The 27754-nt window shown below is 33.5% G+C and overlaps 1 protein-coding gene across 1 annotated transcript in view; it reads left to right on the top strand.

The window, feature by feature from the left end:
* The window catches only part of mnb (minibrain), a 123020-nt gene that overhangs the window by 19199 nt on the left and 76067 nt on the right, over window positions 1-27754 (top strand). The window contains 2 exon segments of the mRNA XM_088237723.1: window positions 6069-6181; window positions 7057-7158. Coding sequence (XP_088093849.1) covers window positions 6069-6181; window positions 7057-7158 — 215 coding nt within the window.

Genomic DNA, 27754 nt, shown 5'->3' with positions numbered 1-27754 from the left:
GTTTACCTTATAGCTTTATTAAAATGTCATAATCTAGATAGCTTACACACAAGAGTTATCTACGACCTGGGCTAGTATTCTGAACGGAATTGCGCGCGAGGAGATCGCATTTTTAACGCGTATTTACGAGGGTTGTGTAAAAAATAAGCTTCTCAATTATTTTTTCAGGGTTAAGTCATTTTTTATTTGAACTGAAAAATACATCATTGGAAAGCTTAATTTCTTAACTATTTTTCAACATAATCACCAGATTTTCCAACGCATTTTTATTGATGACTAATCCACTTTTGGAATTCAGCTTCAAAGAAGTCCGCCGCCAGTCCGTGGAGGAATTTGGTTACCGTCCTGCTTGTTGAGTTTATGACTTTAGAGACTGCAATAAATTCGGAAAATTATTGAAAAATTGAAAAAACTCAGAAGAGTCATCCAAAACCGCCGGAGAGAAAGACTGACGAAAGGCGTTAGACTGCACCACGACAATACGCGCCCGCACGTCTCTCGCCAAACCAAGGATTTAATCGAACATTTTGGCTGGGATCTCGTTGAACAGGCTCCACTTGTTTCCAAAATTAAAGCAACACTTGGGTGGACGTTTCGAGACTGATGAAAGAGTGCAGGAAGCGGTCACCAAATTCCTCCACGGACTGGCGGCGGACTTCTTTGAAGCTGGATTCCAAAAGTGGATTAGTCAACAAATATGCGTTGAAAAATCTGGTGATTATGTTGAAAAATAAGTAAGAAATTAAGCTTTTCAATGATGTATTTTTCAGTTCAAATAAAAAATGCCTTAAACCTGAAAAAAATTTGAGAACCTAATTTTTTACACACCCTCGTACGTACTAAATACAATACAATACTGAGCGATCTCTTCGTGCGCAATTTCGTTCAGAATGCCAGCCCAGGCCCGCAATTACAAACGCTGTCTTCATCGGTACATACCGAGACGGTATATTTTACTTCTCTACTATCTGTACCTTCCTCGGTATGGCGAATTTTAATCAACTGGCATGTCGATACGCATTTTCATTACGTCATCTCAGACGTCATATGATCGAATTCAATCAATAGGTAGCGCGGAAACTTTACTCGTTCAATGCTTAATTACAATTTAAGTATTTCTCTTTCGTTTCTTAAATAGGTTTCTGTGATTAAAAGCAATTACTTTCAGAAATATTTAAAATTGAAATAAATCACAACTAAAGCAAAAGGTCCTCGCTTGAACATTCTTTTTAAATGACATAAAATTTGACAACTCCCGAGACGGAAATATTAACTTTTCGACCATCATTATATACCTACGTATTATAAAGCCGGCTCTATCAATATGTAGATACGTGAACTCAGGAGGATAGGAAAAAATGTGGAAAAAATATTTTTTTTTTTATAGTGACAATATTTTTACTAAATCTCTAAGGTCACGTAATCTCATGCGTGCGTTCTAATTACCCCGAGTTTTAAAACCTAACAGCTAGATGCTGCTGTACATTTGGATATACTCAAAACATTTTTGATTAAATAAAATGGTATAAGAAGAAATGTATAAACCAGAAAAATTGTTTTCTGGCGTTGCAATGACTTCGTTACCTTGACTCATGTTAAAGGATTGTTCTGCAATGAATACACGTGAAAAAAAAGTCAACAGGTGTCGAGTCGAGGAAATGTGGATGTTTTAACATAGGTATAATGGTGAATGTTACACAGTGGCATCTTAAACCCGCCAGTGACAGATCATAATCTCTGTAAATGCCTAGACATCAATATTTTTTTCTCAAAAATGTTTTTTCTCTGTTGCCAAAAAATAGATGCAAACAAAAAGTTTGATTCGCCGGAATTAGTCTACTTCCTTACCCCGTTCCTTCCAGACCAACTAGACCAGTGTTTCCCCCGGTGGGGCATGAGGCCTCAGGGGTGGGACCCCGCGCTTCAGACATGTCATCGGTCATATGAAAAAATGCCTGAGATGTACATAATTGAAATACACGCTAAATTGTACTAAAAATAGAATGGAACCCGTTACAATTTCAATAATTATCTCAAAACACAGAAACTGTGCAGGATGTAGCTTTAGATGTTGTATTGGTACCGGGCCCAAGCTGTATAACTGTAATGTGGTATTTTGATAATACATTGTTATAGATATGTCTATGCGCGAAAGATGTGTCTATAAAGGGCACCACAAATGTATTTATTTTATTCCACTTAATTACATTTTCAATTTCTATTTATAATTTCAGTTACAAAATGTGTATTAGCATAGGTTTTATTTAATTTCATTAGGGGTTCATATGTTTACAAACACATTACAAGATGATTTGAAAATTTACCTGCTTTTTAATTGAAATGATGCCCGCCGGGCATCTGACTTTTGAAAAAAACTACGGTGGGGCATGGCATAAAGAAGGCTGGGAAACACTGAACCATATCCAACTAATCCTCGTATTTGATAAACATTTCAATACAGTTAAGAACCATCAAACTTGTTTCAGAATAACAGACAATGGGTGTTGTTTTTTTTTATTATTTATTACTCGTTGTCATTATTTTCTTTAGTAAAATGAAATTTTACAATCCCACTTTCCTTCATTCATCCTTTACCTCTCCTTGTCATTTTCCTTTATTTTTCCTTCCCACTAACTCCTCGTTTTATCGGTATTTCTTTACATTTGTTATCCAGAATATTTTTCAATAACTTATTATTGTATTGTTTAAATCGTTGTTTATATGACTAAATTTAAGCGAATACTTCTACTACCATCACGCCATTTCTCCGTAGGGGTAGGGAGATAGGATGGGCCGCCACACACGTCTATCCAGACCCGAGATACAATTATATGAGGGTTGTCCGTAAAATAAGTTTCCCTATTTTTTTTTCACAATGAAAACCATTTTTATTTACAATGAGCAATACATCATTGGAAAGCTTAGACTTTCAGCTATTTTTCTACATAGTCCCCGTTGACTTCGATGCACTTTTTCATCCGGGTCACCATCTTTTTGATTCCCTGTTCATAAAAGTCTCCCGCCAATCCGTTAAGGTAGCTCAGAACCTCTTCTTTCAGTTCCTCTACGTGTTTATGTGAAGTAGAACCTGACTCGTGGTTGAAGGTACTCTGATCGCTTCCCGGGCCCGTATTGCAATGGGAAGTTAACAGTTATCTTAAATTTTATCTATTGATTAAAACTAAGTTTTTTTTAATATTAAAAGTAGAATATGCATACAATTTCTTTTATTCTAAACATGTTCTATTACAGGTCCCCGGCAAAGATAAATTTTTAATAAATTATTATACAAATGTACACGTTCTCGTGGAAAAATTTCGATTTTACTTTATAGAGGGTTGAATATAATTCTGTTTACTTACCATTGTAATCGGGGCCCTGGCTTTGTCAATGTTTATTTTTTAGGTGGTTTAACTCTTATATTATATTCTATTCTATTCTCTGTAGACTGGCACCGAAGTGTAAGACTGGTTATTTTACTTTCATGTAACAGACGATCGGTATACACTACAGTGCCCTATGCACCATCGGGTACGCATAGGGGTATGATGGTGATATAGTTGGTACTAGTACAAGTACATAGGTATGAACAAGTGAAGTACGATTTATTTTATAAGGTACAAAAGAACTCCGTTTATCCGAACTCCAGTCATCGGGATTGGCAAATAGCCGAATCTTTATCAAAAACAGAAATGGGTTGTTTTATTTATCAAACAAAATTATACATTTATTATACAAAATGAGTGTAAGAAATATTTCGACGGTCCCTACGTATACTATCGAATCTGCATTTTGCGAGGTTTACAGGAGAGCAAAAACAAAGCTTGGTATTTTTAAAAGAAGCTTTTAGATACTGTAGAATTGCAAACATGTGTCTATTGCATTTACAGTATCTGAAAGCTTTTAAAAAATATATCAAGCTTTGTTTTTGCTCTCCTATAAACCTCGCAATATGCAGATTCGATAGTATACGTAGGGACCGTCGATTTATTAAGTATATTTAATTTATTACGCCCAATACCTCTATTTTAGTATTATTCATTCACATTGGAAAGTCTACTACTATCTACTTACCGCCTAGGGGAGCATTATCGTGTTTGGAATTCCTAGAAATTGATCATACTTAATAATATGTTGAGTAACCAATAGCTTACGATAGAATTACTTATCGTTCAATATGTTACTAGTCATAGATTGTCCACTAAACTAATAACAAACTCTCAAATACGTGTTAAAGTTCATTATAGTGCTCTCGGCCTTCAGTGTTACTGCATGTGGATAGATGAAATTATTCACCTTCGAAATGTTCGTCGAATATTCGAATCACAACAACAGTCAGTTACTGAAATTTCTGGAATAATTATTTTATTCAATCTGCCTGTCTAAAAATTATTTCCAAAAAACTCCAAGGGTTTTTTTTTGCGAATAACGTCTGGAAATACACGTTTTACTTTATTTTATTAACATAAACGGCAAATCTGCCTTTTATAATACTAATATATTTGGCTTAATATATATTTTTTTAAAACCTAAATTTTCTTTTACCCAAGATTTATAAAAAAATTAAACCTAAAAATTATACAAGATTTATAAAAAAAAAAACCTAAAAATTATATAACATGTTAAGTAGAAAGTTTAAACAATATAAACATAAATAAAAAAAACCAAATTAAATAATAAAATACTTAAAAGTAATATAACGAGAAAATCGTAAGTACTGTTTCATATAGCTGGGCAAAGTGAACATTTTTTTTTTTTATTATGAAATAATATGTATTTTGTAGAAAATCTCGATTTTATTTTATCAGAATTCTTTAAAATATCTGCTCCGAGTTAAGCAGAAAAATTGTTTTGTAAAGACTTAACGTTTCGAGAAAAAAATATTCCAATAAATAATTTATTTGAAAAAAAATCACTGCAAATGTTAAAGTAACAAACGTTATTATGTATTATATTTACAATAATCATTGAATGCCGTTGCCAACTCTCTTATTGGAACTAGATACTTCTACTCAGAGATGGAATTGGATCGAGGGATAGTATTATAAGTAAATTAACTTTAGTTGAGGCCACGCACACATAGTCATTTTCTCTATCTATATACATTTCTGAAGGGTACAAGTGTGTGTTTATTGAGCACTTAGGCCCAATTAGCACGAATCGTCCAAATCCAAACGGCACGGTCAAATTAGGGTGGATTGACATTTATTATATTATGTCGTATTTATTAAAAAAATATTCAGGGGCTACTCTTAGGTGAAAATCCTGCAAAAGGATATCAAGTGGATATTAGTCACCTTATTGCGTTTGCCTTTCATTAAATAAATAAATGTAATTAAAAAAATAAAATACTATAAATATTAACCAACCCTAGGTTATATTATTGTGCCGTATAGGTTTTTACCGCTGTGCGAAATGCGTCGTATTCAAGTATGATTTATGACCGGATTAATGAATACCTAACGCAGGTATAGGTGATATTTTACTGAGAGATACAATGACATAGTAATTATAATGATAAAAAAAGAATAGCGAACGGTTATGCTGCGGTAGCAATACCAGTGAATTTGGGTAAATCTATTTTAATCTCGGTGCTGATTTGTGTTCGATCATAAAAATTATAAATATAAATAATTGAATAAAATATAATTTATACAGAAAAGTAACACGTGTACAAGATTTACAACTGTGTGAGTATTGCGATGGCCTCAACTTAGGCTGCGTTACCTAAACTCCACGAGTTAATGTAATGGCCTACATTTTTATATACAAGTTAATTAAGTACCTACTGCCAAAAACTTACCCAAGCCAAAAACTGATCAATCCATGTGCACTTTATGTAAGTGTATTTTGTAGACTGTTTTTCTATATTACAAAACTTGTCCCTGCAAATGTAGTTTTTTGGGTTTTAAGTGCATTTTGTATTATAATACCCCTTAAATTTTCAATAATCACATCCTTTAATCTACATTATATCTATGGTCTAATTTTAATATAGTACATGTTATTTGTTTAGCTTATTTGCAACTGTATTTTGGAGTTCTCAGCAAGTTGATGTTTTGTTTTAGTGTCCACTACAGTGGGCAGCGATGGAGGAAGGCAGCAAAGGCATGTCCCGCTGTATGGGAGGCTGGTTGCTGAAGAGCAACTGCTGCAGCTCACCGCGCCCTCAGACATACAGGTAATGTCACTCCCTTGTCCCCTTTACTAACTCCTAACTTCTCACCTCTACTACAGTAGGCAGCGGTGGAGGAAGGCATCAAATATATCCAACCGAATCCCCTCCGCTCGGTGCAACGGTGACGGTTATTACCAAGGGCAGATAGATATTTTAGTAGGGCAAAAATCCAGGATATTTACACTAACGAAATTCGCTACTTAAACTTTATGCATACAAAAATCTGTTGTCTATGTCACTCTAATATCTTGTGACACAAACATTGTTGTTTTTGGTATTTTATCATTCCACGAGAGACATAAACAAAAGAGACACAAAACACCTTATAAAAACTTTTAAAATTTTGACAGTAACTATAAGTAATTTGCGATTTTTATCGAATTTAGTTTTAAATACTTATTTGAAACAATATACCACCTAAATAGTGGAAAATATTTTAATTTGTTGAAATTTCAGATCACTACGAATTGCCGATAATTAGTTTTATTTTATACCAAAGGCCGAAAAAAAATTGATTTGAAAAATAACACGGTCGATCTAGAAATTGCACCTAGAATGACGTCCAAATTTTACATCGCTTCGACCAACTGTGCGATTTCTTGTGACGGACAAACAAAAGTACATACACATGTATTTTCTGTTTTAAAATATAGATAAAAAATATTTTTGGAATCTTTAAATACTTATTGAATACGCTTTAGATGCTACAAATTATTCGTTTTCTTAAATAAAATAGTAATATAATAGCTGTGGGAGTGGCCTACACACTATCTTATGAATTGTTGGATATATTATATATATATAGGTATGTATAGTTCGAGAGAAATTAGGGTACTGTATCCGATACCACTTTAATTGATTGCGAACTCTTGTTGCAGGCCATGCAGGCGCGGATACCACACCACTTCCGGGACCCATCCACGGCGCCGCTCCGGAAGTTGAGTGTGGACCTCATTAAGACCTATAAACACATCAACGAGGTGAGTCACACTTGTTATTTTTATATCCAAATGGTGGACCAAGCGCGTATTCGCCAGTGTTATCAACATCAAGTGATAGTTTATTTTATATAATATATTTGTTATTTAAATCTTGTTCGGAACTCTCGCTTCTCGGCTTCACTGGGTAATAAGAAATAATTGAATATATAAAAATTACAAATTTAAAAAAATCGTCCAATAAAGCCCAATTATATCAGTTTTAAAAAAAAACTACCTTGTAGAGATATTGTATGCTTGGTTGTTAAATATTTGGTAAAAATTACGCAAGACTAAATTTGGAGTAAAAAAATATTTTAAAAATGGAATTAGGTATTATGTATTTATTAATAAAAAAAACCTTACAAAAAAACTTCACTTAAATTTTTAGAACTAGAAAAATGGTTTTCAAAAAAGGCCTATTGCTCATTTTTACGTGAATATGTATGTTTTTAAATTCTCACTTTTTTCGTGGATTAAAAATTCTTGTTTATTACAAATTTGAATAGTTAATCGTATTAGGAATGAAACACCTTTTATATTTTGTTCAACAATTTTTTATGAAAATATTTCTTATTTTTCGATGTATCATAACAATCACTAAAATATACCAGATTTTGTCTGGAGGTCTTTATTTTATCAGTCATTGCTTTAATAAATTTTTTAATGTATTTTATTGCAACTAAATGGACTGAATTAGTCCGCAAATAAATAATGATCTTGTTTAGGGCCTTTTGCGCCACAAAGGAAATGAATCCCTCGTTACCAAGAAAATTCAGTTGGCCGACCGCGCTGCACTTCGCTTCACAAACAATGCTTTTGTGATTAAAATAAAGATCTAAAGTACTTTGTCTATAAACACACGCACTAGCAACTGGCGACTAGCGAGTAGCGAGTAGCGAGTCAAGGCAGCGGACCAATGTGTCTGTTCCCCGTTGCACAGGAAAACCCAAGATTTTCGCGTGAGCCTGTCTGGCCTTTTTATCTCTGTGTGTGTGTGCTGTGTACCGGCGCGACGGGTATATAAATAAACCGGCGAGTGACGTCATGCCCCCCTCCAACACCCCCGCCGGCCATACGTAGTATAAGCTGGAGGAATTTCCGCTGGAAATGATGCTTCCGGATACTGTAGGCCGCGGCCGTCTCGCGTGCCATTACCTTTGGTTTAGAGCGTATGATTATACCTATACCTACTTTAGTCTGCTGTTCGAGTTTTCGTTTCGTTATGAGAATAACATCGTCTTCGTAGAATATAATTTTAACTCAATACAGATTAGTGATTTCTCGATCGACTATGTGTACTTTTTGCATTCATATATTAAAAAATATAAATTAATGTAGGTGACCTACGCAATATTTGGCACTGATAATGGTAAAACGAATACAGTAGAACTCCCAATTATCCAAATCAATTGGGACCGGACCCCATTCGACAACAACAACCCCATTCGGATAATTGGGGTTTTTATGAGAAAATGATCTATTTTAATTAATTACTGTATGTATGCTGAAAATAAGAGAAAAAAACTATTTTTTAAGAAAAAGAGCTTTTAATTAATTAAATGAAAAGGCAATACTTGTAAATGTTAAGCGAAGTTACAAGTGCTGTACATTAGTACACCATGTACGTACCGTACTGTAAATGAAAGTCATTGCTTGCTGAACATCTCGGTCAAAGTAAGGTGTTTGACTGTGATTATCTGTTTTCGGGCAGCCAAGTCGCGCATCTGCTCGTCGGTGAGAAGTTGTACGTGGTCACACTCGAGAATTCAATTCGGATAGTAGGAGTTCAGATAACTGGAGTTTTAATGTACTTATTTTTTAAAACAATGTCTTCTTTTTTAAAACAATGTCTTATTTATACATTATATTAAAAAATGCGTAGAAAGAAAAAAAACCCTTTATAAGTAATATAACATGTGTGACCTTTGTGGTCTAACGGCTAAGATACTTACCGGTGATAACACAAAAATTAAATATGATTTATCTCAATGGGTATTATGTGATGTAATTCACCACTGTAATTGGGCCTCCTGGCCTGTTGTGGTGCAAAAAAAAACTAAGCCAATTGCACCAAAAAAAGTTTAGTTTTTAACTAAATAATAATTTGTCGAGTAAACCGGGTTGTTTGTTTTATCTCGTTTTTTTTATGCGACTGGGCCTGACTGTCACGTTAGTTGCATTTATAACCGAATTATATTTAGTTTTTGGTTCATTATGACATTCCAGGGAAACTGATATATTGTGTTCGATAAACACAAATTTACGTTGACTCAAAGTTAAGTCAAAAATCATACGCAGTTGACACGTTAGCCGCTACGGACGTACTAGAGAACTTTCACACACACTCAGCAGGACTGCTGAAATGAACTAGAAATTAGTCAAATATTTTCTTTTTTAAATATTTCAATAAGGACGCAATGTATTGTTAATATCTCATTTAATTAGAGATTTAGCCCGGAAAGTCTTGCATCGTATTTTAATGTGCTCACTATAACAATTTTGGTGCTATCGAAAACTGTCTCACGTGTACGTTTTCAAATAAAAATATTCTAGTGTATACTAATACAAACGAAATTTGTTTTTTTTACTTGGTTCACCGACAGGCACTTACATATTATTAACATATGCTTATTAAACGTTCGAACGATCTGTATATGGATTCTTGTATAAAAATATTTTCGTTGAGTTTTGGGAAGCATTTTCACAGAGTGCAATAATCTGACACAATCGCATCAGGCGCGTTCCGTGCGTGCATACCGTGGATGCGGCGCATCTCTTGAATATTTGAAAATACTTATACGTATTTTATTATTTCAAAATTATAAATATGAAAAAAATATAAAAATATTCCTAAAATTATCGCAAACAATGTTCGAGCGCACGCAATTTACAATTTCAAACAATATTTTCAGTATACATACCTAAATACGTATGCATATTTCCTATATCAAAGTACCTTGGTCTTCATCGTTGATAGTATTTGTTCGATACGCTGGAATCTGGATACTACTCTTAATTTTGAGTCCAGTCTTATTTCAAATATTCCAATTTCCGCGCACGCGCATTAAAGTTCATGTTGTATTGTTCTACGAGACTCGCAGATATAACAGCATTCGACTCGAGTAATGAAAAGAAAAAACGACTCTAATAACGTATGGAATAATGTTTTAAATAGCGTGTTATTGATATTGAACTAAAATTTTAGAACATCTCGAGGTTTAGGTCGGTTCAAATGTTAACAGCTTCACCGCCTGCCCCTAAGCGCAATTAATTTATACATGATCAACTGTTAATTATTTTTATAATATTGGAAAACTTACATTGCCTAACGTTATTTAGATATCTACCTATATCTACTATAACATCCACTAAATTTAAAAACATGTTTATTTTTTGTCAGCATCCTTACTAATAATATTCACCGCACGCGCCTGATTCGCATGTCAGGCCTTCGTTTTGTAAGTTTGTTTGTAATACATTCATCCATCTTATCCTAACGCTATCAAAATCGTATTTTAACGAACACTGTGACTCTTGTGCTAACTACTCTGAGATGGAGTCGTGCATCTGTCCTAGTTTTCTCGAGTGATAATAAAGCAACATAATTGACTGGCGGCGGCGGCGGCGTTTCCAGCCGGATGTAAGGCTGAGAGCTGAGACCACCTATAGCTGATGACTACTGCCCACTGGCCATTGGCTGATTTGCTAACAGTGCACTTATTGTTTTCAAAACATTTAAAAAATAGTTTTAAATATTTCAGATACATAAATATTTACATATATGCGCATTGAATTCCCAGGAGTTACACAATCAATTCCGGGATACAATTATACATCTACATATTAAAAGATAAACATCTATTAATAAACATAACATGAAAACGAAGACGACGATAAATAAAGGAACACAGACAAAAAAAACTCTATACCCAAGTTTCTCAAAACTTATTGGGCTTCCTGACCTGTTGTGCAAAAAAAAAACAAAAATACATTTAATAAATATTCAATTTAAAAGAAGACGTTTTTCTAGGACTAAATTTACATAGCTGACATTTTCAATAATTTATTTTATTTTGATTTATTATGGTTCTCAAACAATGAACAATACAAATGACATTGGTATAATAATCACAATTCGTTATGTTTAGATATTGTTCATCAATTTTATGTGAACATAACATGCACAAATAAGTAATAAAAATGTAAAAAAATATATATATATATATTTGAAATTGATTAGCATAATTGAATTATATTAGTATTTTAAAAGTTATTACAATAAATTATACGAATAGATTATTACAAATTGTTGTACCTAACTAACATAAAGGACTATTTGATTTTATAAATTGCGTTACAGTTCTCCTATAATAATTTAATGCATCATTAAAGATATCAATATCAGCATTACTTTCTGCATAATAATATAATCTTAACATACATGATAATGCATAAAAGTGCGCCATATTATTATTGCAGGTTGGAAGATAAAATGTAGTGTACGGTATCAATGAGACATTGAGGGGTACATTCGTTACAAAATGTAGAATCAGCATTACAATGAATTATTTTATAAAGATAAATCATGTCTAAAATCTGTCTCCTAAATTCCAACGTATCTAGGCCAAAATGTTCTAGGGTCTGATCATAAGACCGAGTTACCGAGTCTGTCTATGTCCATCTGGTAGGACTTCTTCCGCGAGATCGAGTATAAAAAAAAATGGTAAAGGCTGAAATACGGCTTTTATTGGCAAACAAAGAATAGCACATCTGCTTGCAATACAAAAAATATTAAAAAAATAAGCGCTTGACTTATAAAATTGCAAGGAAATATTCATTGCAGCTTCACTGGATCGTCGGGTTTCTGGTACAAATTGGTAACTACAAAATTCTAAAAATGAGATGTCTTCATAAATGGCAGAACATTATCTTTGTTTAATAAGTAAATAAAAAGGTTTTATAAATACAACAGGTATATATTTTATAATATTGAACTTGCGGTTTTATTTGAATCGTTGGTTTGGGATGAGCTTTAAACTTTAAAAGTGCAATATTTCGCAACTAGAAAAATGTGAGTTACCAACTTGGGCCAGAAACCTAACGAGCGGCACAATTTTCCGTGTTCTAAAGCTTAACGTTTATATAATAATTATAAAAATGTGAATGTATGAAATTGAATGAAATTTATTAGAATAGAGAAATTACAAAAAAGTATTTTATTTAATAAAAATTTAGTGAAGAAAAATAAAAACAGAAATAAGCAACTAACAATATAAATTTAAAGAATTTAAACTAGATTTAAAGAAAAACTACAGATTTTAAAAAAAATATTGGAAAATAAAAAGACGAAGAGCAAATAACACAAAAAAATCTTGAAGGCAGCATTAAAGTATACTTAAGTAAAATAGTTGTAAAATATGTATAAATTATTTTAGTAAAAATCTACAGCTGGGAACTGGGTTGTGGTTTCGTGGTATTCACAGATCAATTATCACATTTAGCTATGAAAATATTACGTTTTGAAATTATCATATTAAATGACTGAGATCTTAAAATGCCTCCCGGGTGAAACAATAGTACAAGAATCACGATTACGTAGGTATATGGTATAGGTTTTGCTCCGTTTGAATGCGTGACGTCAGATAACATGACAATTTGAAATATCAAACGTGCATGCGTTACTAACGTGACGTCATAATCAGCTTGCGTCGTTCATTAAGTTTTCTTTCGTCATTAGTCATTATATACACATTAGCCCACACACATTGTGTTCCTATTAATTCTTTCAGTTAGCCATCGGTTAAAAATATGCGGTATACCTATACTGGCATATAAAATGGATTTTCTTGATAACTCGAAACTCGCCACTGGCTAGAATGTATTTTTGTTCGTTTGTTTTGTGAAATAACACAATGAAATTGATTGTAGAAAATACAATACCTAAAATTGAACCCGAGGGTGGATACTTCAGTGAATCTAAAACATGGAATTTAAAATAAATTAACTCGTCTATTATGACAACTGCGTAGACTATTGTATTTTGAAAACGCGGATTTTTAGAAGAGTTTGAAAGTGTTCATTACAGACATAACTTTCTAACATTGTATGATTCACATGACGTTTACTAAGTATAATCGTAAATTAAAGTAATATTAGTTCAACTTAAAACGATAGTGTATTTATACGAAATTATTTAGCTCTCCCGAAAAGTTTAATATACGATAGTTTACGTAGCTGTCATCGATGTCGATTTTGAAAAAAAAAACCATTAATTTAAGGCGATTTCTCGCTTCGTCTTCTCTTAATAATAGAATGTCCAGAACTGTGTCCTTCCGAAAGATTTAGGTGAATTATATTCGCAGGCATTACGGCTAGACTGATCGCAGAAATATGATTAATAAATTGGCAAACAGAGAATATACAATGAAAACTGTTTTTATTTCTCATATTTATAAATCAGGCCCTAAATCGGAGGTCAAAAATTATAGACCGGTTTCCAAATTATCAGTTTTTTCAAAACCATTTGAGAAGGTAATTTACGATCAAGTATCTGAAGCACTTAAATCTCCTCATAGTATTTCACAGCGTGGTTTTATATCTGGTATATCGATCTACCGCAACCAATTTATACCAGTATGTACAGTATATGAGTATGCCATTTAATATGTATGTTTATTATTATGTTTTGTACCTTCTTCAATATTTTTATATAACTTGTTTTTTTTCTCATTTTTAAAATATGTTTTCAAATGTACCTATTTAATATATATATGTAGGTATATTTTATTTTTATACATGCATTATGTTTGTTTGCAGTTTCTGAATTCTTACATTTATTAATTTTTAAATTTATTATATTTTATTACTGGGTTATTTCCTATAATGTACTTACGCAACGGTGGAAAATGTGTATTGACAGTTTTTTTACAATTTATGTTTCCGTGTACTCTTATCTTCTATATAGAAGATAAGAGTACACGCATATGCAATGTATGTAAAAACTGTTGTTTTTTTAAAAATAAATAAACAAATCACACATTTTAAAAATAAACCGCATCCTGCTAAGCAGGTCTTGAAATCCTCGTATAATGAACAAATGCGCGTCCATGGTAGGTTACGAAGTCCTGCGGTAGGACTCATTAGTCATTAATCTTTAAGAACGTTAATAAAAACGCGTAAGGAAGAAAAGTGCCTTAAAAAACCTTCCAAAACAGTCCTTCCTGCGTCTTTTTACAAATATAAATAGCAACGTGATTGTTAGCAGTCGTGTTTCTACAATATCAAATAAACCACGATGTTCTTAATGCGTCGATTGCGATTGTTATGATTCGATGTATAAACTGAAGTACACCCACAAAGTATTATATAATCTGTTGACGTCATCACATTTTATAATAATCCTCGTTCTAAAATAGATAGCAGCGATGACACGTCAGATTTCTTAGGCACATAGTAACAAGTATTCCAAGTAATCGTATTATAGAACGAGCGATGTTAGCCATGTATAATATGAAACCTGCACTTTGCTTTGAAATAGTATCCAAAATTTCGTCAGGCGACGTTTCTCACACTTCGTAATCCGATACATCCTGATTTTGTATTAGTTCAGTCAATCGACCTGCATGCGTGGTGAGTGATGATGAACACGAATGCGCAGGAAACTCAGTCTCTGTATAAATATATATTTATTTACATACACACGTTTACTGTACATTATTTGAGACATAAGTCCCAACTCCATAGTCCAAAAGCCCTGTGTTGAGATGGGACTAGCAATTAGTTGACACAGACAAATGAGTATATCGCCACAAATATAGGATCAGAAACATAAAAAATAATTTTAATATACAAGTACTGTTGGGCGTTTATTCAGATTACCTTATTCAAGCACAATCATTCATGTGTCGAGTCATCAAACATCATTGAGAAAACGAAGAATAATAATTACAGGTTTTGAAATTTGTTTAACTAATAAAATACAAGTATATTCGTAAATACAAACTTTGTTTGTGCACAATAAATATTTCGATCACTAAAGCTAGGGTTTCCTAGGACAGCGGTGCCCGTATCTTAACGGCCGTAGTGAACGGTGATGCGGTGGACAGCCGTCGTAGTGGTGACTAGAGAGTGGTTTTATTTTTTAACGGTTTTATCAACACCATTTTTATAGGAAACCACTCTCTAGTCACCGTTACGACGGCTGTCAACCGCATTAATGTTCACTACGGCCGTTAAAATACGGGCACCGCTGTCCTAGGAAACCCGAGCTTTACACTGTGATTTTCCGTTTTAAATGATATTATGTTTTGCTCCACGGCAGGCCAAGGGTCCTAATAATAGTGATAACACAAAACATTTGGGCGTTGCAATTCAAGACGGGGGCCAGCAAATATAAACAGAAATATATTTTTTACTTTATTTTATATAACTAATACGTTTGTAGAAACGACTAAGTGTAAGTCTACTTACTATAAGCTCTATCAGGGTTTGAAATAAAATGGCGGAGTAATTCACATATATCCAAATAAATAGTAATTAAAATCGATAAATGAAATTACTTTGATCAACGAATTTTTTTAATTAAGTAATTAAACGAGCGCAATAATGAATAGGTCATGTTTTCAACGCCGTATTTTGGTCTGTGGTAAAACAAACAAAAAAGTTTGATAAGATTATATCGCACCGTTGAATGTAACGGCAATTAATTAAATAATAATTTCCCACGCCTGAGGTTTAATTTTTAGGTTAATAAGACGCCGCACTTTGGGAATAATCTTGCGAAACCGCGATACAAGTCTCGGCAAAATGGACGCCTCGAGTCGTCGGGTGGGGGAGGGTCGGTGGCATAGTAACTCGTCAGACGTCTGCCCCCTCCGTCCCCTCTCGCAACCCCGACGACCTACCCCCAGTGTGCCCGATACTTACCCAACGTACTAACATACCCTTTCTCCTGCCCGCGAATCGCAAACTACGACAGACGATCCTAATTAAGATTAGCTCATTCGAATCAGTAATTTTATTTGACTTATTTCGTCTTAGCAGTGTAGTGATATAAAAATCATGCTAACATATGCGAACTAACGCGTTCGATTCCCGTTTAGTCTGTGATAAATCACCAACAATTGAGATTGAATGTTTGAGTACAGTTGTGTACCCGTGGTAAGGTTGCGGACTATGGGTCATAGGTCCGTGGTTCGTCTTCCGCTATACCACAACAATATTAAATCGTCCAACACTATTATTTTTGACTTACTGAAAATAGGCATTGGCAACTATTGAAATTTATGGAAAATTTACGAATATCTAATCCAACAAAAAAGCCCACAATAACGAAATGATTAGAGTCTTATAAAAAATGTATTACTTTAAAGTTAAATGGACTCGACACGGTATTTCTCAGTAAGGAATAAATTTGCAATAAATCATATGTTTAAAACTATGAAATTAATACTTTATTAAATATTTTATTGAATAAATAAAAAGTTCATTAGAGATTAAAAAATACTTATTTTTTTAAGACTGTTGTTTTGAAATGTAAGAGTTTTCTTGTTTATATAATACGAATTTTTTTTTTCCTATTTCACACTCAACGTTAAACAAATTTACATAAATATTGTAATAAACTGTTCACATCAGCTATTTTTATATGATTAATAATTTTGATTTACTGTTTGCAATTTTTAAAGACTAGACAGAAATAATATTTTTTTATTCATGAATCATCGAATTCCTGAGAAAACAAAAATACGTTAAAGCGGAACATTTAATGTTTAAACTGAAAACATTAAAACATGGTCTTACACTAAAAAAATAGTCATTTCGATTCGGTTTTTTCGATTTATAACCATAACCATACGTTTGCGATAAAAACAAAAAAAATACATTAGTAAAAATCCAATCAATTCACTTTATATGGCTTGTTGGTGGAGATAAAGTCATTTTAAAAATTTATTATTGATATCCGTTGCAAACATTACATTCTAACATAATTAAAAAAGGCCGGAAAATGACAGTATGTAAAATTGCGGTCACAGTCATAGAATTACTATTAACTAGATTATTTATTTTATTTTTCCGTTAGATATTAATTGATATTTTAAAGGTTAAAAGTAAAGGAGATAAAAATAAATAAAAATAAATAGTTTTGCAATAAATACATAGTAGTATGCGACTAGAGAAGAAAAATAGAAACGTGCTAAAAAAAACTAAGCAAAAATTATGTAAAAAATATATTTAACTATGTTTAACAATTAATTAATACTAGCAAATTCAATAATACTTGAGATACATAATAAACAATAGGAAAAGAAAAAACAATTGAAAACTTTTTTTAAAAATATCCTGACCTCTAAAACTTCTTTTATTTCGTGCATAAGCGTAGTAAATACTTTCCAAAAAATAAGCTCTGTACCTTAGAGGATAAAATACGGCAGTCCACTTTTTGGCGTTTTGAAGTTAAAAATGCAGGAATTTTCGCAATAAGCTATTTTATACGTGAATAAACCAATGGCCACTTTCGTTGTAAACGTGCTTTTTTAAGTTAAAATAAAATTCTGAAGTCTACTTTGTTTTAGTGCAATAAACATCAATAGTCCATGATAAACTGTTTTAATATTTACCATTATTATATTTAATAAAATAATGATTACATTGAATCTTCTTAATAAGTTGTTATTATCTCATTTGTTTATTTCTATTTAATTTTATTTGTTGTGGTTCGCAAACGATAAACAATACATACGAAATTGGTAATAAAATCACAATATGTTATGTTTAGATATAGTTCATCAGTTATATATGAATACAACTTGCGCAAATAAGTAAAAAAAGTTTATTTATATAATTTCTTCTAAAAATTGACTAGCTTAATTAAATTCTATTAATATTATGAAAGTTCTGAAACTAAATTATACAAACAGTTTATTACAATTATTTTACCTAACTAACACAAGGGACCATTTGATTAAATGCATTGCATTACAGTTCTCGTATAATAATTTAATGTATCGTTAAAAATATCAATACCAGCATTACTTTCTACGTAATTATATAATCTTAACACACGTGATAATGAATTAAAGTGAGCCATATTATTATTGAAGGTTGGAAGATAAAATTTGTTTTAAAAGTTATCATGTTTTCGAGATCACACAATCACAAAATCTTGTTTCCTGAACATTTCGTTCTATGCGACTCCCTTGGTTTATCCTTAAAGGATAACACATTCCCTAAAATTTGTAGACCAATGTTATTTTTGCGTTTTTGTCAAAATGGGCAACACGGGTGATTTTATTTTACCCTTTTATATAGTACATTTTGTAAATTTTGACGAAAACGCAAAAATTATTTACTTTAAATATATTTTTAACGTGACGTTTTGATAATATTGTTCATACACTTTTTATTTAAAACTCTGTTAAAAGTGTTCGATCGAACAGCGGGTTTTATTAAATGGTCCAGGGAGCCCGTGCGGCGTGCACCCGACCTTAGCGCTGACACGTCTTGAACCCTCCGCCCCTTTCGCCCCCGCCCCAACACTCGAGGAATGCGCCGCCGTTTTGACAGTTATTATCGCGGGCGTCCAATGCCCCCCGCCCTTGCCCCCGCCCACCGGGCGACAGTCGGCAATATCCTCCCGAAGGAAGAATTTGCGATTCGCAAAAATACGCCGCGAGTCTATTTAAATAATGCCGATTATACTACCCACATACGTATGTCACCAATACGTGGGGTGACCAACCCTATGAGCTCAATTTACATATAATCCGTAATTCCTGGATTTAGGGTTAAAAAACAGGACTCCCATTAAAAAATATTTTAACTAATTATAGTCTGAATTATTAATATTAAAATTTATTTATTTGCGCCACAACAGGCCAGGAGGCTCAATTACAGTGGTGAATTACATCACAGAATACCCAGGCTGAGAAAAACCACATTATTTTTTGTGTTCTTACCGGGAACCTTCCGTGTGAGTCAAGCGTCCCAACCACTACACCACGGGAGTCTTGTATTATATAGTTGTAATTTATTGACGTTTACAAGTGATTCAATGAATCCTATGTAAAAAATATACTAAACTAAACAAAACTATCATCTCTGTCTGCCCTACGAAAACGGCGTGATGATTTATTTGTCAAAAAAACATTTTTTATATAACTTATATATCGGTAATAATAGTCTGGATGTCGATAGTCGATATAAACCGAAACAGTTTTTTGTAGGTATTGCGGTGTATTGGTCGTTTAATGGACAATAAAATAAATATTCCGTCACATTCTTTTAAAATGCCTTAGCAATTCCGACGTCTTGTCATAAGTCATGATTACTTCAGACTGAGGAATTTATTGCCCTAGGCCTCCGCTGTGACGCGTGCCATATTGCCTGCGTGTTTTCTACTTACGGAATGAATTACCTTTTCCCTTAAAAGTTTTACTAAGCTGCTATTCATTCTTTTTCTAGTCCTTTTGAATATTTAATATTCTTAGTTAAATTTGTGAATATTGACCGAAATAAGTTTGCCACAACGGAATAATTATTAGGATGCTCTTTTTAACCAGGACCGATTACAATGGTAGTTAACACTTATCTTCGATTTTATTTACAAAGTAAAATTAAGTTTTCTGTATGAAAAGCAGAATATGCGTACAGTTTTTTCTTCTAAACATGTTTAATTATAGGTTAATGACGAAGATACTATAAATGTTCATGCAAATATACCCCTTTTTGTACACACATATCGGTTTTTCTGTATAGATAGTCGAAGATAACCCTGTTAACTCCCCACTATAATCGGAGCCCCGATGAGTAAGAAATAGGCTTCCTGAGGGTATTCCAGGCTCTAATAATGTGGCTAACAGCCTAAAGCTGTATTACCTCAAGTAGTATGTGGAAAGTGTTCATAAATAACATATTAGTGTATTTGTATTTTGATCTTTATTTTGCTTGTTATAATATTTTTGTGTTTATAAATTGTTCAACAATGTTTCGAGTGTGTCCAAATGTTTGTTGAGAAGCTGGATTTCCTCCCTAGGGAGTTATTTAGATCTAAATGGTACAAGAAGAAGTATTTTTTTTTTTTATGTTTTCAATCGTTGCCTAGTAGGTGAATTGGTTCAGCCGGATGAATCTCACCCACATGATAAAGGTTTCAGCTCTTTTACTTCACAAAAGTCAACAGATGGAATAGTTGAGGAAATGTGGATGTTTAAACGTGAGCAGAATAGCAAATGTGACACAGTGTGTAAAGTGGCCACTGAAACCAGCCAATGACAGATCATAAGCCCTGTGAATGCCTATACTTCCATATTCCCTCCTCAAAAATGTTTTTCCTCTCTGTTGCGACAAATTTAGAAGATAATTGTTTATTAGGCAATCAAAACGTATACAGTTTGAGAATTGTTCAGTGCTTTCTTTTATTCTTGATACCACATGTTTTTTTTTACCTGAAATTTTGATCAACGTGATTTTTAAAAATTTTATGGCGACTAAAAAAAATTGTTCTCAAGATCCACAACTATAAATTACAATGCACAAGGCACATTTAGGTATACAAACAGAAGAATTGTTATGTCGTGCTGGCTGTTTTGTTTAATTTTGCGATAAAGATCAGCATTTTTTATCCATTAATATTATCAGATAAGATCGTTTTTTTCTTTTTCGTAGTAGAAAATGTTTCTTAATTGTTCGGCTAGTGAGGAAGTTCAGTGTTTCTTAAAAATTTGTTAAATAGGCTATCAAACTAAGCAAAATAATACATTGTTATGTGTCGTATTATCGTCGTTATGATTTTTAAAAGTTTTTTAATTTCGAACATCCCTACCGAAACTTCGAAATAACACTTCCTGCGACGTCACGAGTTTAGATCGTCGAGTGTGTCTGACATTTAAACGTTGAACCCCGTACAGTGATGTAAAAAAAAAAAAAAACAAAGGCGCCGTGGCGTAGTTGGTTAGACAGCTTCTGTGAAACTGGCGTCGCGGGTTCGATTCCCGCCAGTTGTAAGATAAAACCAGGCGTCTGGATTTTATAACAATGTTTTGTTTTTAAAATTATTTTTGTATGTTTATTAGATAAGGCATAACCAGGTGTTCAAATTTTATTTGTACGACTAGCTAAAATAAATACATTACAAAACATTTTTTTTTCTCAATTGGTCCGGGTGCTGTGTTGTATTTTTTATAACTCCCTTCCACATCCTCTCTTTTTCACCTGCTTACAACCCTCTAATATGAAGGCTTAGCGGGACACTTTTATTATTTTTTAATCTGTATCCGCTAAACATAAAAACACGGTTAACGTAAAAAACATGGCTACTCCGGAAACCTGTTGCCGGTTGCCATAACAACATAACAACGCTTTAATTGATTGGTTATTGTACACATGTGCATCTCATTAGCCTGTGGCGTTGCAAAGCAGTTCATTTTTATTATTTTTTTCATACGCTTTCGAAAAGCATCAAGTAAGAAAACCGTTTTTATATTTAATTTCCCATAGCACTGAACTTACTTATTCAATTTATTACACGAATTATTTTTTGATTAATATTTTGTGGATACCGTTAATACTCGGTTATCTCGGGTAAATATTCTCCAGCTGATGCTTTGTTTTCTGTCACTGTTTATCTTCCTCTCGCCCGCGCCCCCTTAAATAATCAGAATTTCTCGGGAGACAGGTCCTCGAGCGCGGCGCATAGTTGGCAGTCTCCAGTCTCCCTTGTCTACAGGTGGCGAAGACAAATGAACTTTGCGATCCGCGAATCCCGAGACCCCTTGCACTAAAAATAGGGACGGTTCTTTTTAACGGGTTGTAGGCCTGCGGTGGAGTCGCGGGCTCTGGATCAAGAAGTTCGAGGCTCGACCCCCCCCCCTATCTGTTTCTCATTTTTTGAATACGTTATTTACGACAGAAACACTGAGATGACTAACAGAAATTGGCTCAAAAATGAAAATATATGTGAAAATCGCAAGACGCATGTAATCAACTGATTTTTATACTTATGTTTTGTATTTAGAAATAAATTTAATATTAATTCATTAAAAAAATTGACGGTCCCTACGTGTACTATCGAATCTGCATTTTGCGAGGTTTACAAGAGAGCAAAAACAAAGATAGATATATTTTTTAAAAGCTCTCAGATACCGTATACTGAAATGCAATAGACACATGTTTGGGAATTCTTTAATATCAATATCAAGGTATGTGTAAGTTAAAATGATTAGCATAAAATGTTGTTTCAAATTGGAAACATGAAAGATATAAAATATATTTTATGCTACTTATCATAAATTCATAAAAAACTTAAACACCCAATATAATATAATTATCACCAACTTTTATTGATTATGGATTTATTAAATTACCGATTTCGCCAACGAAAATAATAGTTTTAATATTGATTTTAGAAACGATTTTAAAATCATAACAAAAGGCACACAGTTATTTAGTTTAAAAAAAGAAATGGACGTTTGCAGCATGGAAGAATTTCAGCAGATAAATTCTATCTCGTATTTTGCCTCCTCAGTCTTCGCGGCCGTTTATCTGGTGCTGCCGCTGACGGCCAAACCGTCGTCGCTGAAACGTGAAATGTCTCCGATTACTACCCACTACCTCCCATACAACACTACCCCACCTAGTCACAAGGCAGTCTGGCGCTGGCTACTAAACTTGCTACCTTCGCTGCTTCTCGTTTAAAGAACTATAATCGTTCGACAAATTAACGCTTAGACGTTAAGTATTAATAATAACTATTATCCGTTGTCAGCTAAGTATACGAAAAACAGTTCACTCTGCGATAAATGAAATTTAACGGCGAGGCAATATTTTGTCTTTCGGACATGTTTTATTGTTGTTTAATATTTAATGCAACTGGAAGAATATGGAAGTTCTTTGACACAGAGGGAATAATTCTTCCATTCTCTTGCTTTCTCCCATTTGATTACAACATTGAATAAATAGCACATTATAATCTGCACTTAGTGATAAACCGCGGGAGTCGCATTAAACAAAATGTTCAGGAAACAAGATTTTGCGATTTCGAAGACATTATAACTTTTTAACCAAATGAGATAATTTACATCTATAAAGAACTTTCAATGCATTTTAATGATTATTTTGATATAATAGTACATATTAAAATATAAAATCTGGGACTACTGATGTTTTTTTTGCATGAATACAAAGTGGACTTTAGATTTTCATTTAAACTTAAAAATGCATTTTTATGACGAAAATGGACTTAGTTGTTTCATGTATAAAATAGCTTATTACGATAATTTCGGCATTTTATATAAAAACAGTAGTACAGATATTATTATATAAAAAAATATATAAGTGCACCCGAATACTAGAAAGGCTAAAAATAAAAATATTATTATCCGTATAAACTTAAGACTTTATTTAATTTGCTCACATTACGTATTGATCGATGCGATGAATCGCCAGCACAGCGACGAAACCGTCCCTTACATGTTTTGAGCTAAAATCCAATCCGAAAATTTCCAACGCTTTAGTTATATGCAATAAAGCGAACTCTATAGCTGTAGCGCGTTATCACTCTGAGATGCAACCCCAATTTTATCAGACACAAAATCAAGTACTTGCATGTCTATATTTTTTTAGTCAAATGAAAATTGAATAGGTTTTAATCTTAACTGAAGGTTCTTGCGGAATCGCCCCGACATTTAATTGAAAGGACATTTGAAATGTTAACTGAAGTTATAGAATAGCCGTTGCCGGTCGGGTAAGCTCTTTGTACCACTCAACCTGCCAACCCTGTCATGTCCTCGCGTCTCCACTTCTCGGTAAAGGAATGCTATCGACAGTTGGATACACTTTATCTCAATTTCCCAGAATTGTATACGCGCAGATTATAACTCGGCACTTGTATGGGATATCTAATAACTATATCGTAATCAATCAATCCAACGGAGAAATTTCGCAATCAATATTTTTGTTTCTCTATATAATATTAGAAGGAATCATGATAATAAGGAGAAGGAACATGCCTTTTGCAGTTAATATAAGCCTTGTACATAATAAGCAAGGCAAAAAAAAAAGTAACTCCCATTTAAAAACTATATATAATAAAATCATGATAAATATGCATACCGCTGGATCAAAAAGTTTGAAATAAGTGAAACAAGAAATAATTTCTATGGCCAAATTTGGTTTTGTTTTTCGAGATACTCGTACATTACTTTAAAGTCTACACAGCGAGTCCAACGATTTTCTAACTTTTTATCCCGTCCAAAAAGTAGTCCTTCGGAAGCTCTCCAAAATAGGCCCCAGTTTCAGTTTTAGTTCCTCATTTGAGAACAATCGCTTACCGGTTAGCCATCTTTTCAGGTTTGGAAACGGGTAGTAGTCGCTGGGGGCAGGTCTTATTCGTTCAAAACCGATTTCATACAATTTTGCTTGCGCAACTTACGATGAACGAATGCGGCCGTTTCTTTGTGATTTTAATTTTCAAACGATCCAAAAATGATGAATAAAATGCGCCAGTTATGGATTTACCCTTTTCAAGATAGTCAATGGATATTACTCCATGCGCATCCCAAAATACGGAGGCCATAATCTTTCCCGTCCATTGTTGCGTTTTTGGACGCTTCGGAACGCTTTCACTCGAGGAAATCCATTGTTTTGAATGTTGCCTGGACTCTGGTGTGTAGAAATGTATCCATGATTATGAATCGGCGCAAAAACTCTATTAGATTTCGCGTAAACATTGCCAAATTCTGCTGGGAAATCGTAACACGTATTTGTTTTTGTTCCACTGTTAGCAAACGAGGCACCTATCGCGCGCAGAGCTTCTCCATACACAAAATGTCATGTATGATATTGAACACACTGACATACTACATCTTTGTGGTCTCAGCTAACTCCCTCAATTTCACTTTGGGGTCGTTCAACATAATATCATGGTTTTTTTTCCACTTTTTCTGGTGTACTCACGTCTTTTGGGCGTCCAGACCGTTAAGCGTCATTGGTGCTTTGTACGGCTACAACGAAATTCAGAAAACCACTTGAATCGTCTTCATCGACGGTGCATTATAAGGATAATTCTCATCCAGCTTGGCTTTGTTCTCGCTTGTTGTTTTCTTGCGTAAATAATATTGTTTATTCAGAACACGAAACTCAGATTTTTCCATTTGAATAACGTGGAGGTTGGTTGCTTCTCACTCTTGTCACTGGTAAATGCGTAAACAAAAATGGCTGAAATTTTGACAGACGTCTAATAAAATATGAAGCTTTTTTTATGATTGGTTCACATTATTGCATACTAACGCTATCTCTTAGGATTATTCCAAACTTTTTGATCCATATAGTATTTTAAGAATCAAAGTCGAATACTTGCGCTCATGTGATTAACCCAAATAGGATTTATTTTTCTACGTACCTACTTGAATCTTCCAATTATTTCCCTGGGACATAAGATTCATCAGACGTGACTTATTTCTATTTACGCCTTCTTTTCTGTTTCCATTTATTTACCTAAAGTCATACGATACCAACGCCTTATACCACCTACACTATCCACTATCACCGACGCACTTACGCCCCTCAGTTTTCTTGCTCTAAATCTTCGCTAAATGTAATATTTTTAATTTTACAAAAATATTATTACATTAGTATTACATTTTCGGCAACAGCAAAATTAAATTTATTTTTTTTCACTCATTATTATTTTTGTAGTAAGGTATACATTTTTGTAATAATAAGAGTAAATAAATAATCCAGGTTTTTTTTAAAGTTTTTGTGTCCAGTGTCCACATAATGTATCTTTGTCGCTAATGAAAGGACGGCATGTTGGTTTGTTAGTGTACATCCGAGTGTTTATTGGGGCGACCATTCGCCTTGCGTCCTGCGTCCTGCGTCCTGTTCCTGCACCCCTCCAGTGCTAGTGTCCCGGTCCTGGAACCGCGGCCCGGGGCAGGTAGGGGTGGGGACGGGCGACACCTCATTGTGCATTCTGGTAGCGGGCGTCGCACCACCCCGCTCCCCCTACCCTGTGCCAATTAGCCGACCGCCAACGGCGCCCCGCAATGGTGGGAATAATGAAAAATACTTGACAAATAACCCTGTACACAAAAAACGTATTTTTATCAACTCGTTTTGCCTCTCTTTTGTCAGTTTGTAATCCAAGCATTATTCAAATTCATTATTAAAACAAGCTCATTTGTCAGATGGCTGTCGTTTTATTTCTCTCGTTGTAATGGAAAATGTTGGCTCATGAGCACATCATTTACTTCCAATAAGTTCATTCTTTGAATCGGAAGTTACAAACCTTTAACTTGGACAACTCTTACCTAATGACGTCGAAATGGTATGAATATAATATTTCATAACCTTTTTTCCTTCAAGTAAAGTGTGTGCGTTCGCTTTACGAATTCACGGGGTTGTATGTACTTACCCTTAGATCACCAGGAGTAATATTAATTTGAACGATACGATTGTATTTTAGCACGACCGAAAGTCAAATAAACAGTGAAAGGAATTCAATTGAATACCGGGTGAATCAAATATGGTAGGCAGTCGACATTAATGTAGATAAATTAGCTTCTTTGCTGCTTGAATCTTTCTAAACCCGAGAATCAAATAAAGCAACGTGATTCATCAAGCGCAAATGTCGGTCGGAAGACGGATGCCAGTTAGGTTAGGCAAGGCGGCAAGGGAGTCCTGTACAATTTTAGACCGTTCCAAATCCGATCGGAACCACGTTCAGTTTCATCAGTGGCTCACTTGATCTTGTCTGCCAACAAACCTTTAGGCCACGGTTACTTAATAATTGCTCTCTTAGCCAGCATTCGCTGTATAATGATCAAACCTTTAAGAATGCCACGAATTCCAGAGAATCCGTGGAAAATCACCATAATAATTCATAGAACCGTTTTATTATTTTTTATCTGCACCATTATAAATATAAACGATCTATCATAATATGAAGGTATAGTATATAAATTATGAATGCCAAAAAAATAAGTTTTGAGATGTAACGTTTTTTTAAACCTTTTGGACATTAAAATAAACTAAATATGTATAAATATATACATATACATATATATATATATATATATATATATATATATATATAAACCTGCTTAATGTAAAAAATTAAATTTTTCATGTAATGTAAAATGGTTTTTATTAATATTAAATTATCGCTTTATTTCCAGTATTTAACTGACATCCACCCCTTTTGCAATTTTTTTCTTCAATTATCTTGGAAAGTAGAGCCTTTATGTAAAATTTTATTAAACATAAATGTAGATCATGTAAACTACCGTCAGGTGCCATTATTAGTTAAAAACACAGAAAATTTTTGATTCATTTTTATATCCTGTACCCTTCATATACACGTTTTTTAGGGCCATACCGCAAAACTTCAAAAGAGCATTTTTTAAGATTTGCTTTTAAAAATATCCTGATTAACTTTCTCAAAAATCGCAATTTTTAATGAAAAAAATATCGAGATAATAAACGCATTTGACCAACTAAGCGATACGAACCGGACGCGGATAAGGGAAGCGGCTGGGTAGGGGAGGGGCAGGGATTTGTGGAAGGTGTGCTAGTACGAGAAATTAAGGATTGACTCCAT

Source organism: Micrasema longulum, unplaced genomic scaffold (assembly GCF_059751315.1).
Source record: "Micrasema longulum isolate JH-2025_06_02 unplaced genomic scaffold, ASM5975131v1 h1tg001775l, whole genome shotgun sequence".
NCBI classification, from domain to species: Eukaryota; Metazoa; Arthropoda; class Insecta; order Trichoptera; family Brachycentridae; genus Micrasema; species Micrasema longulum.
The sequence above is the reverse complement of the archived record's forward strand: the minus strand, read 5'-3'. Positions and strand labels throughout refer to the sequence as shown.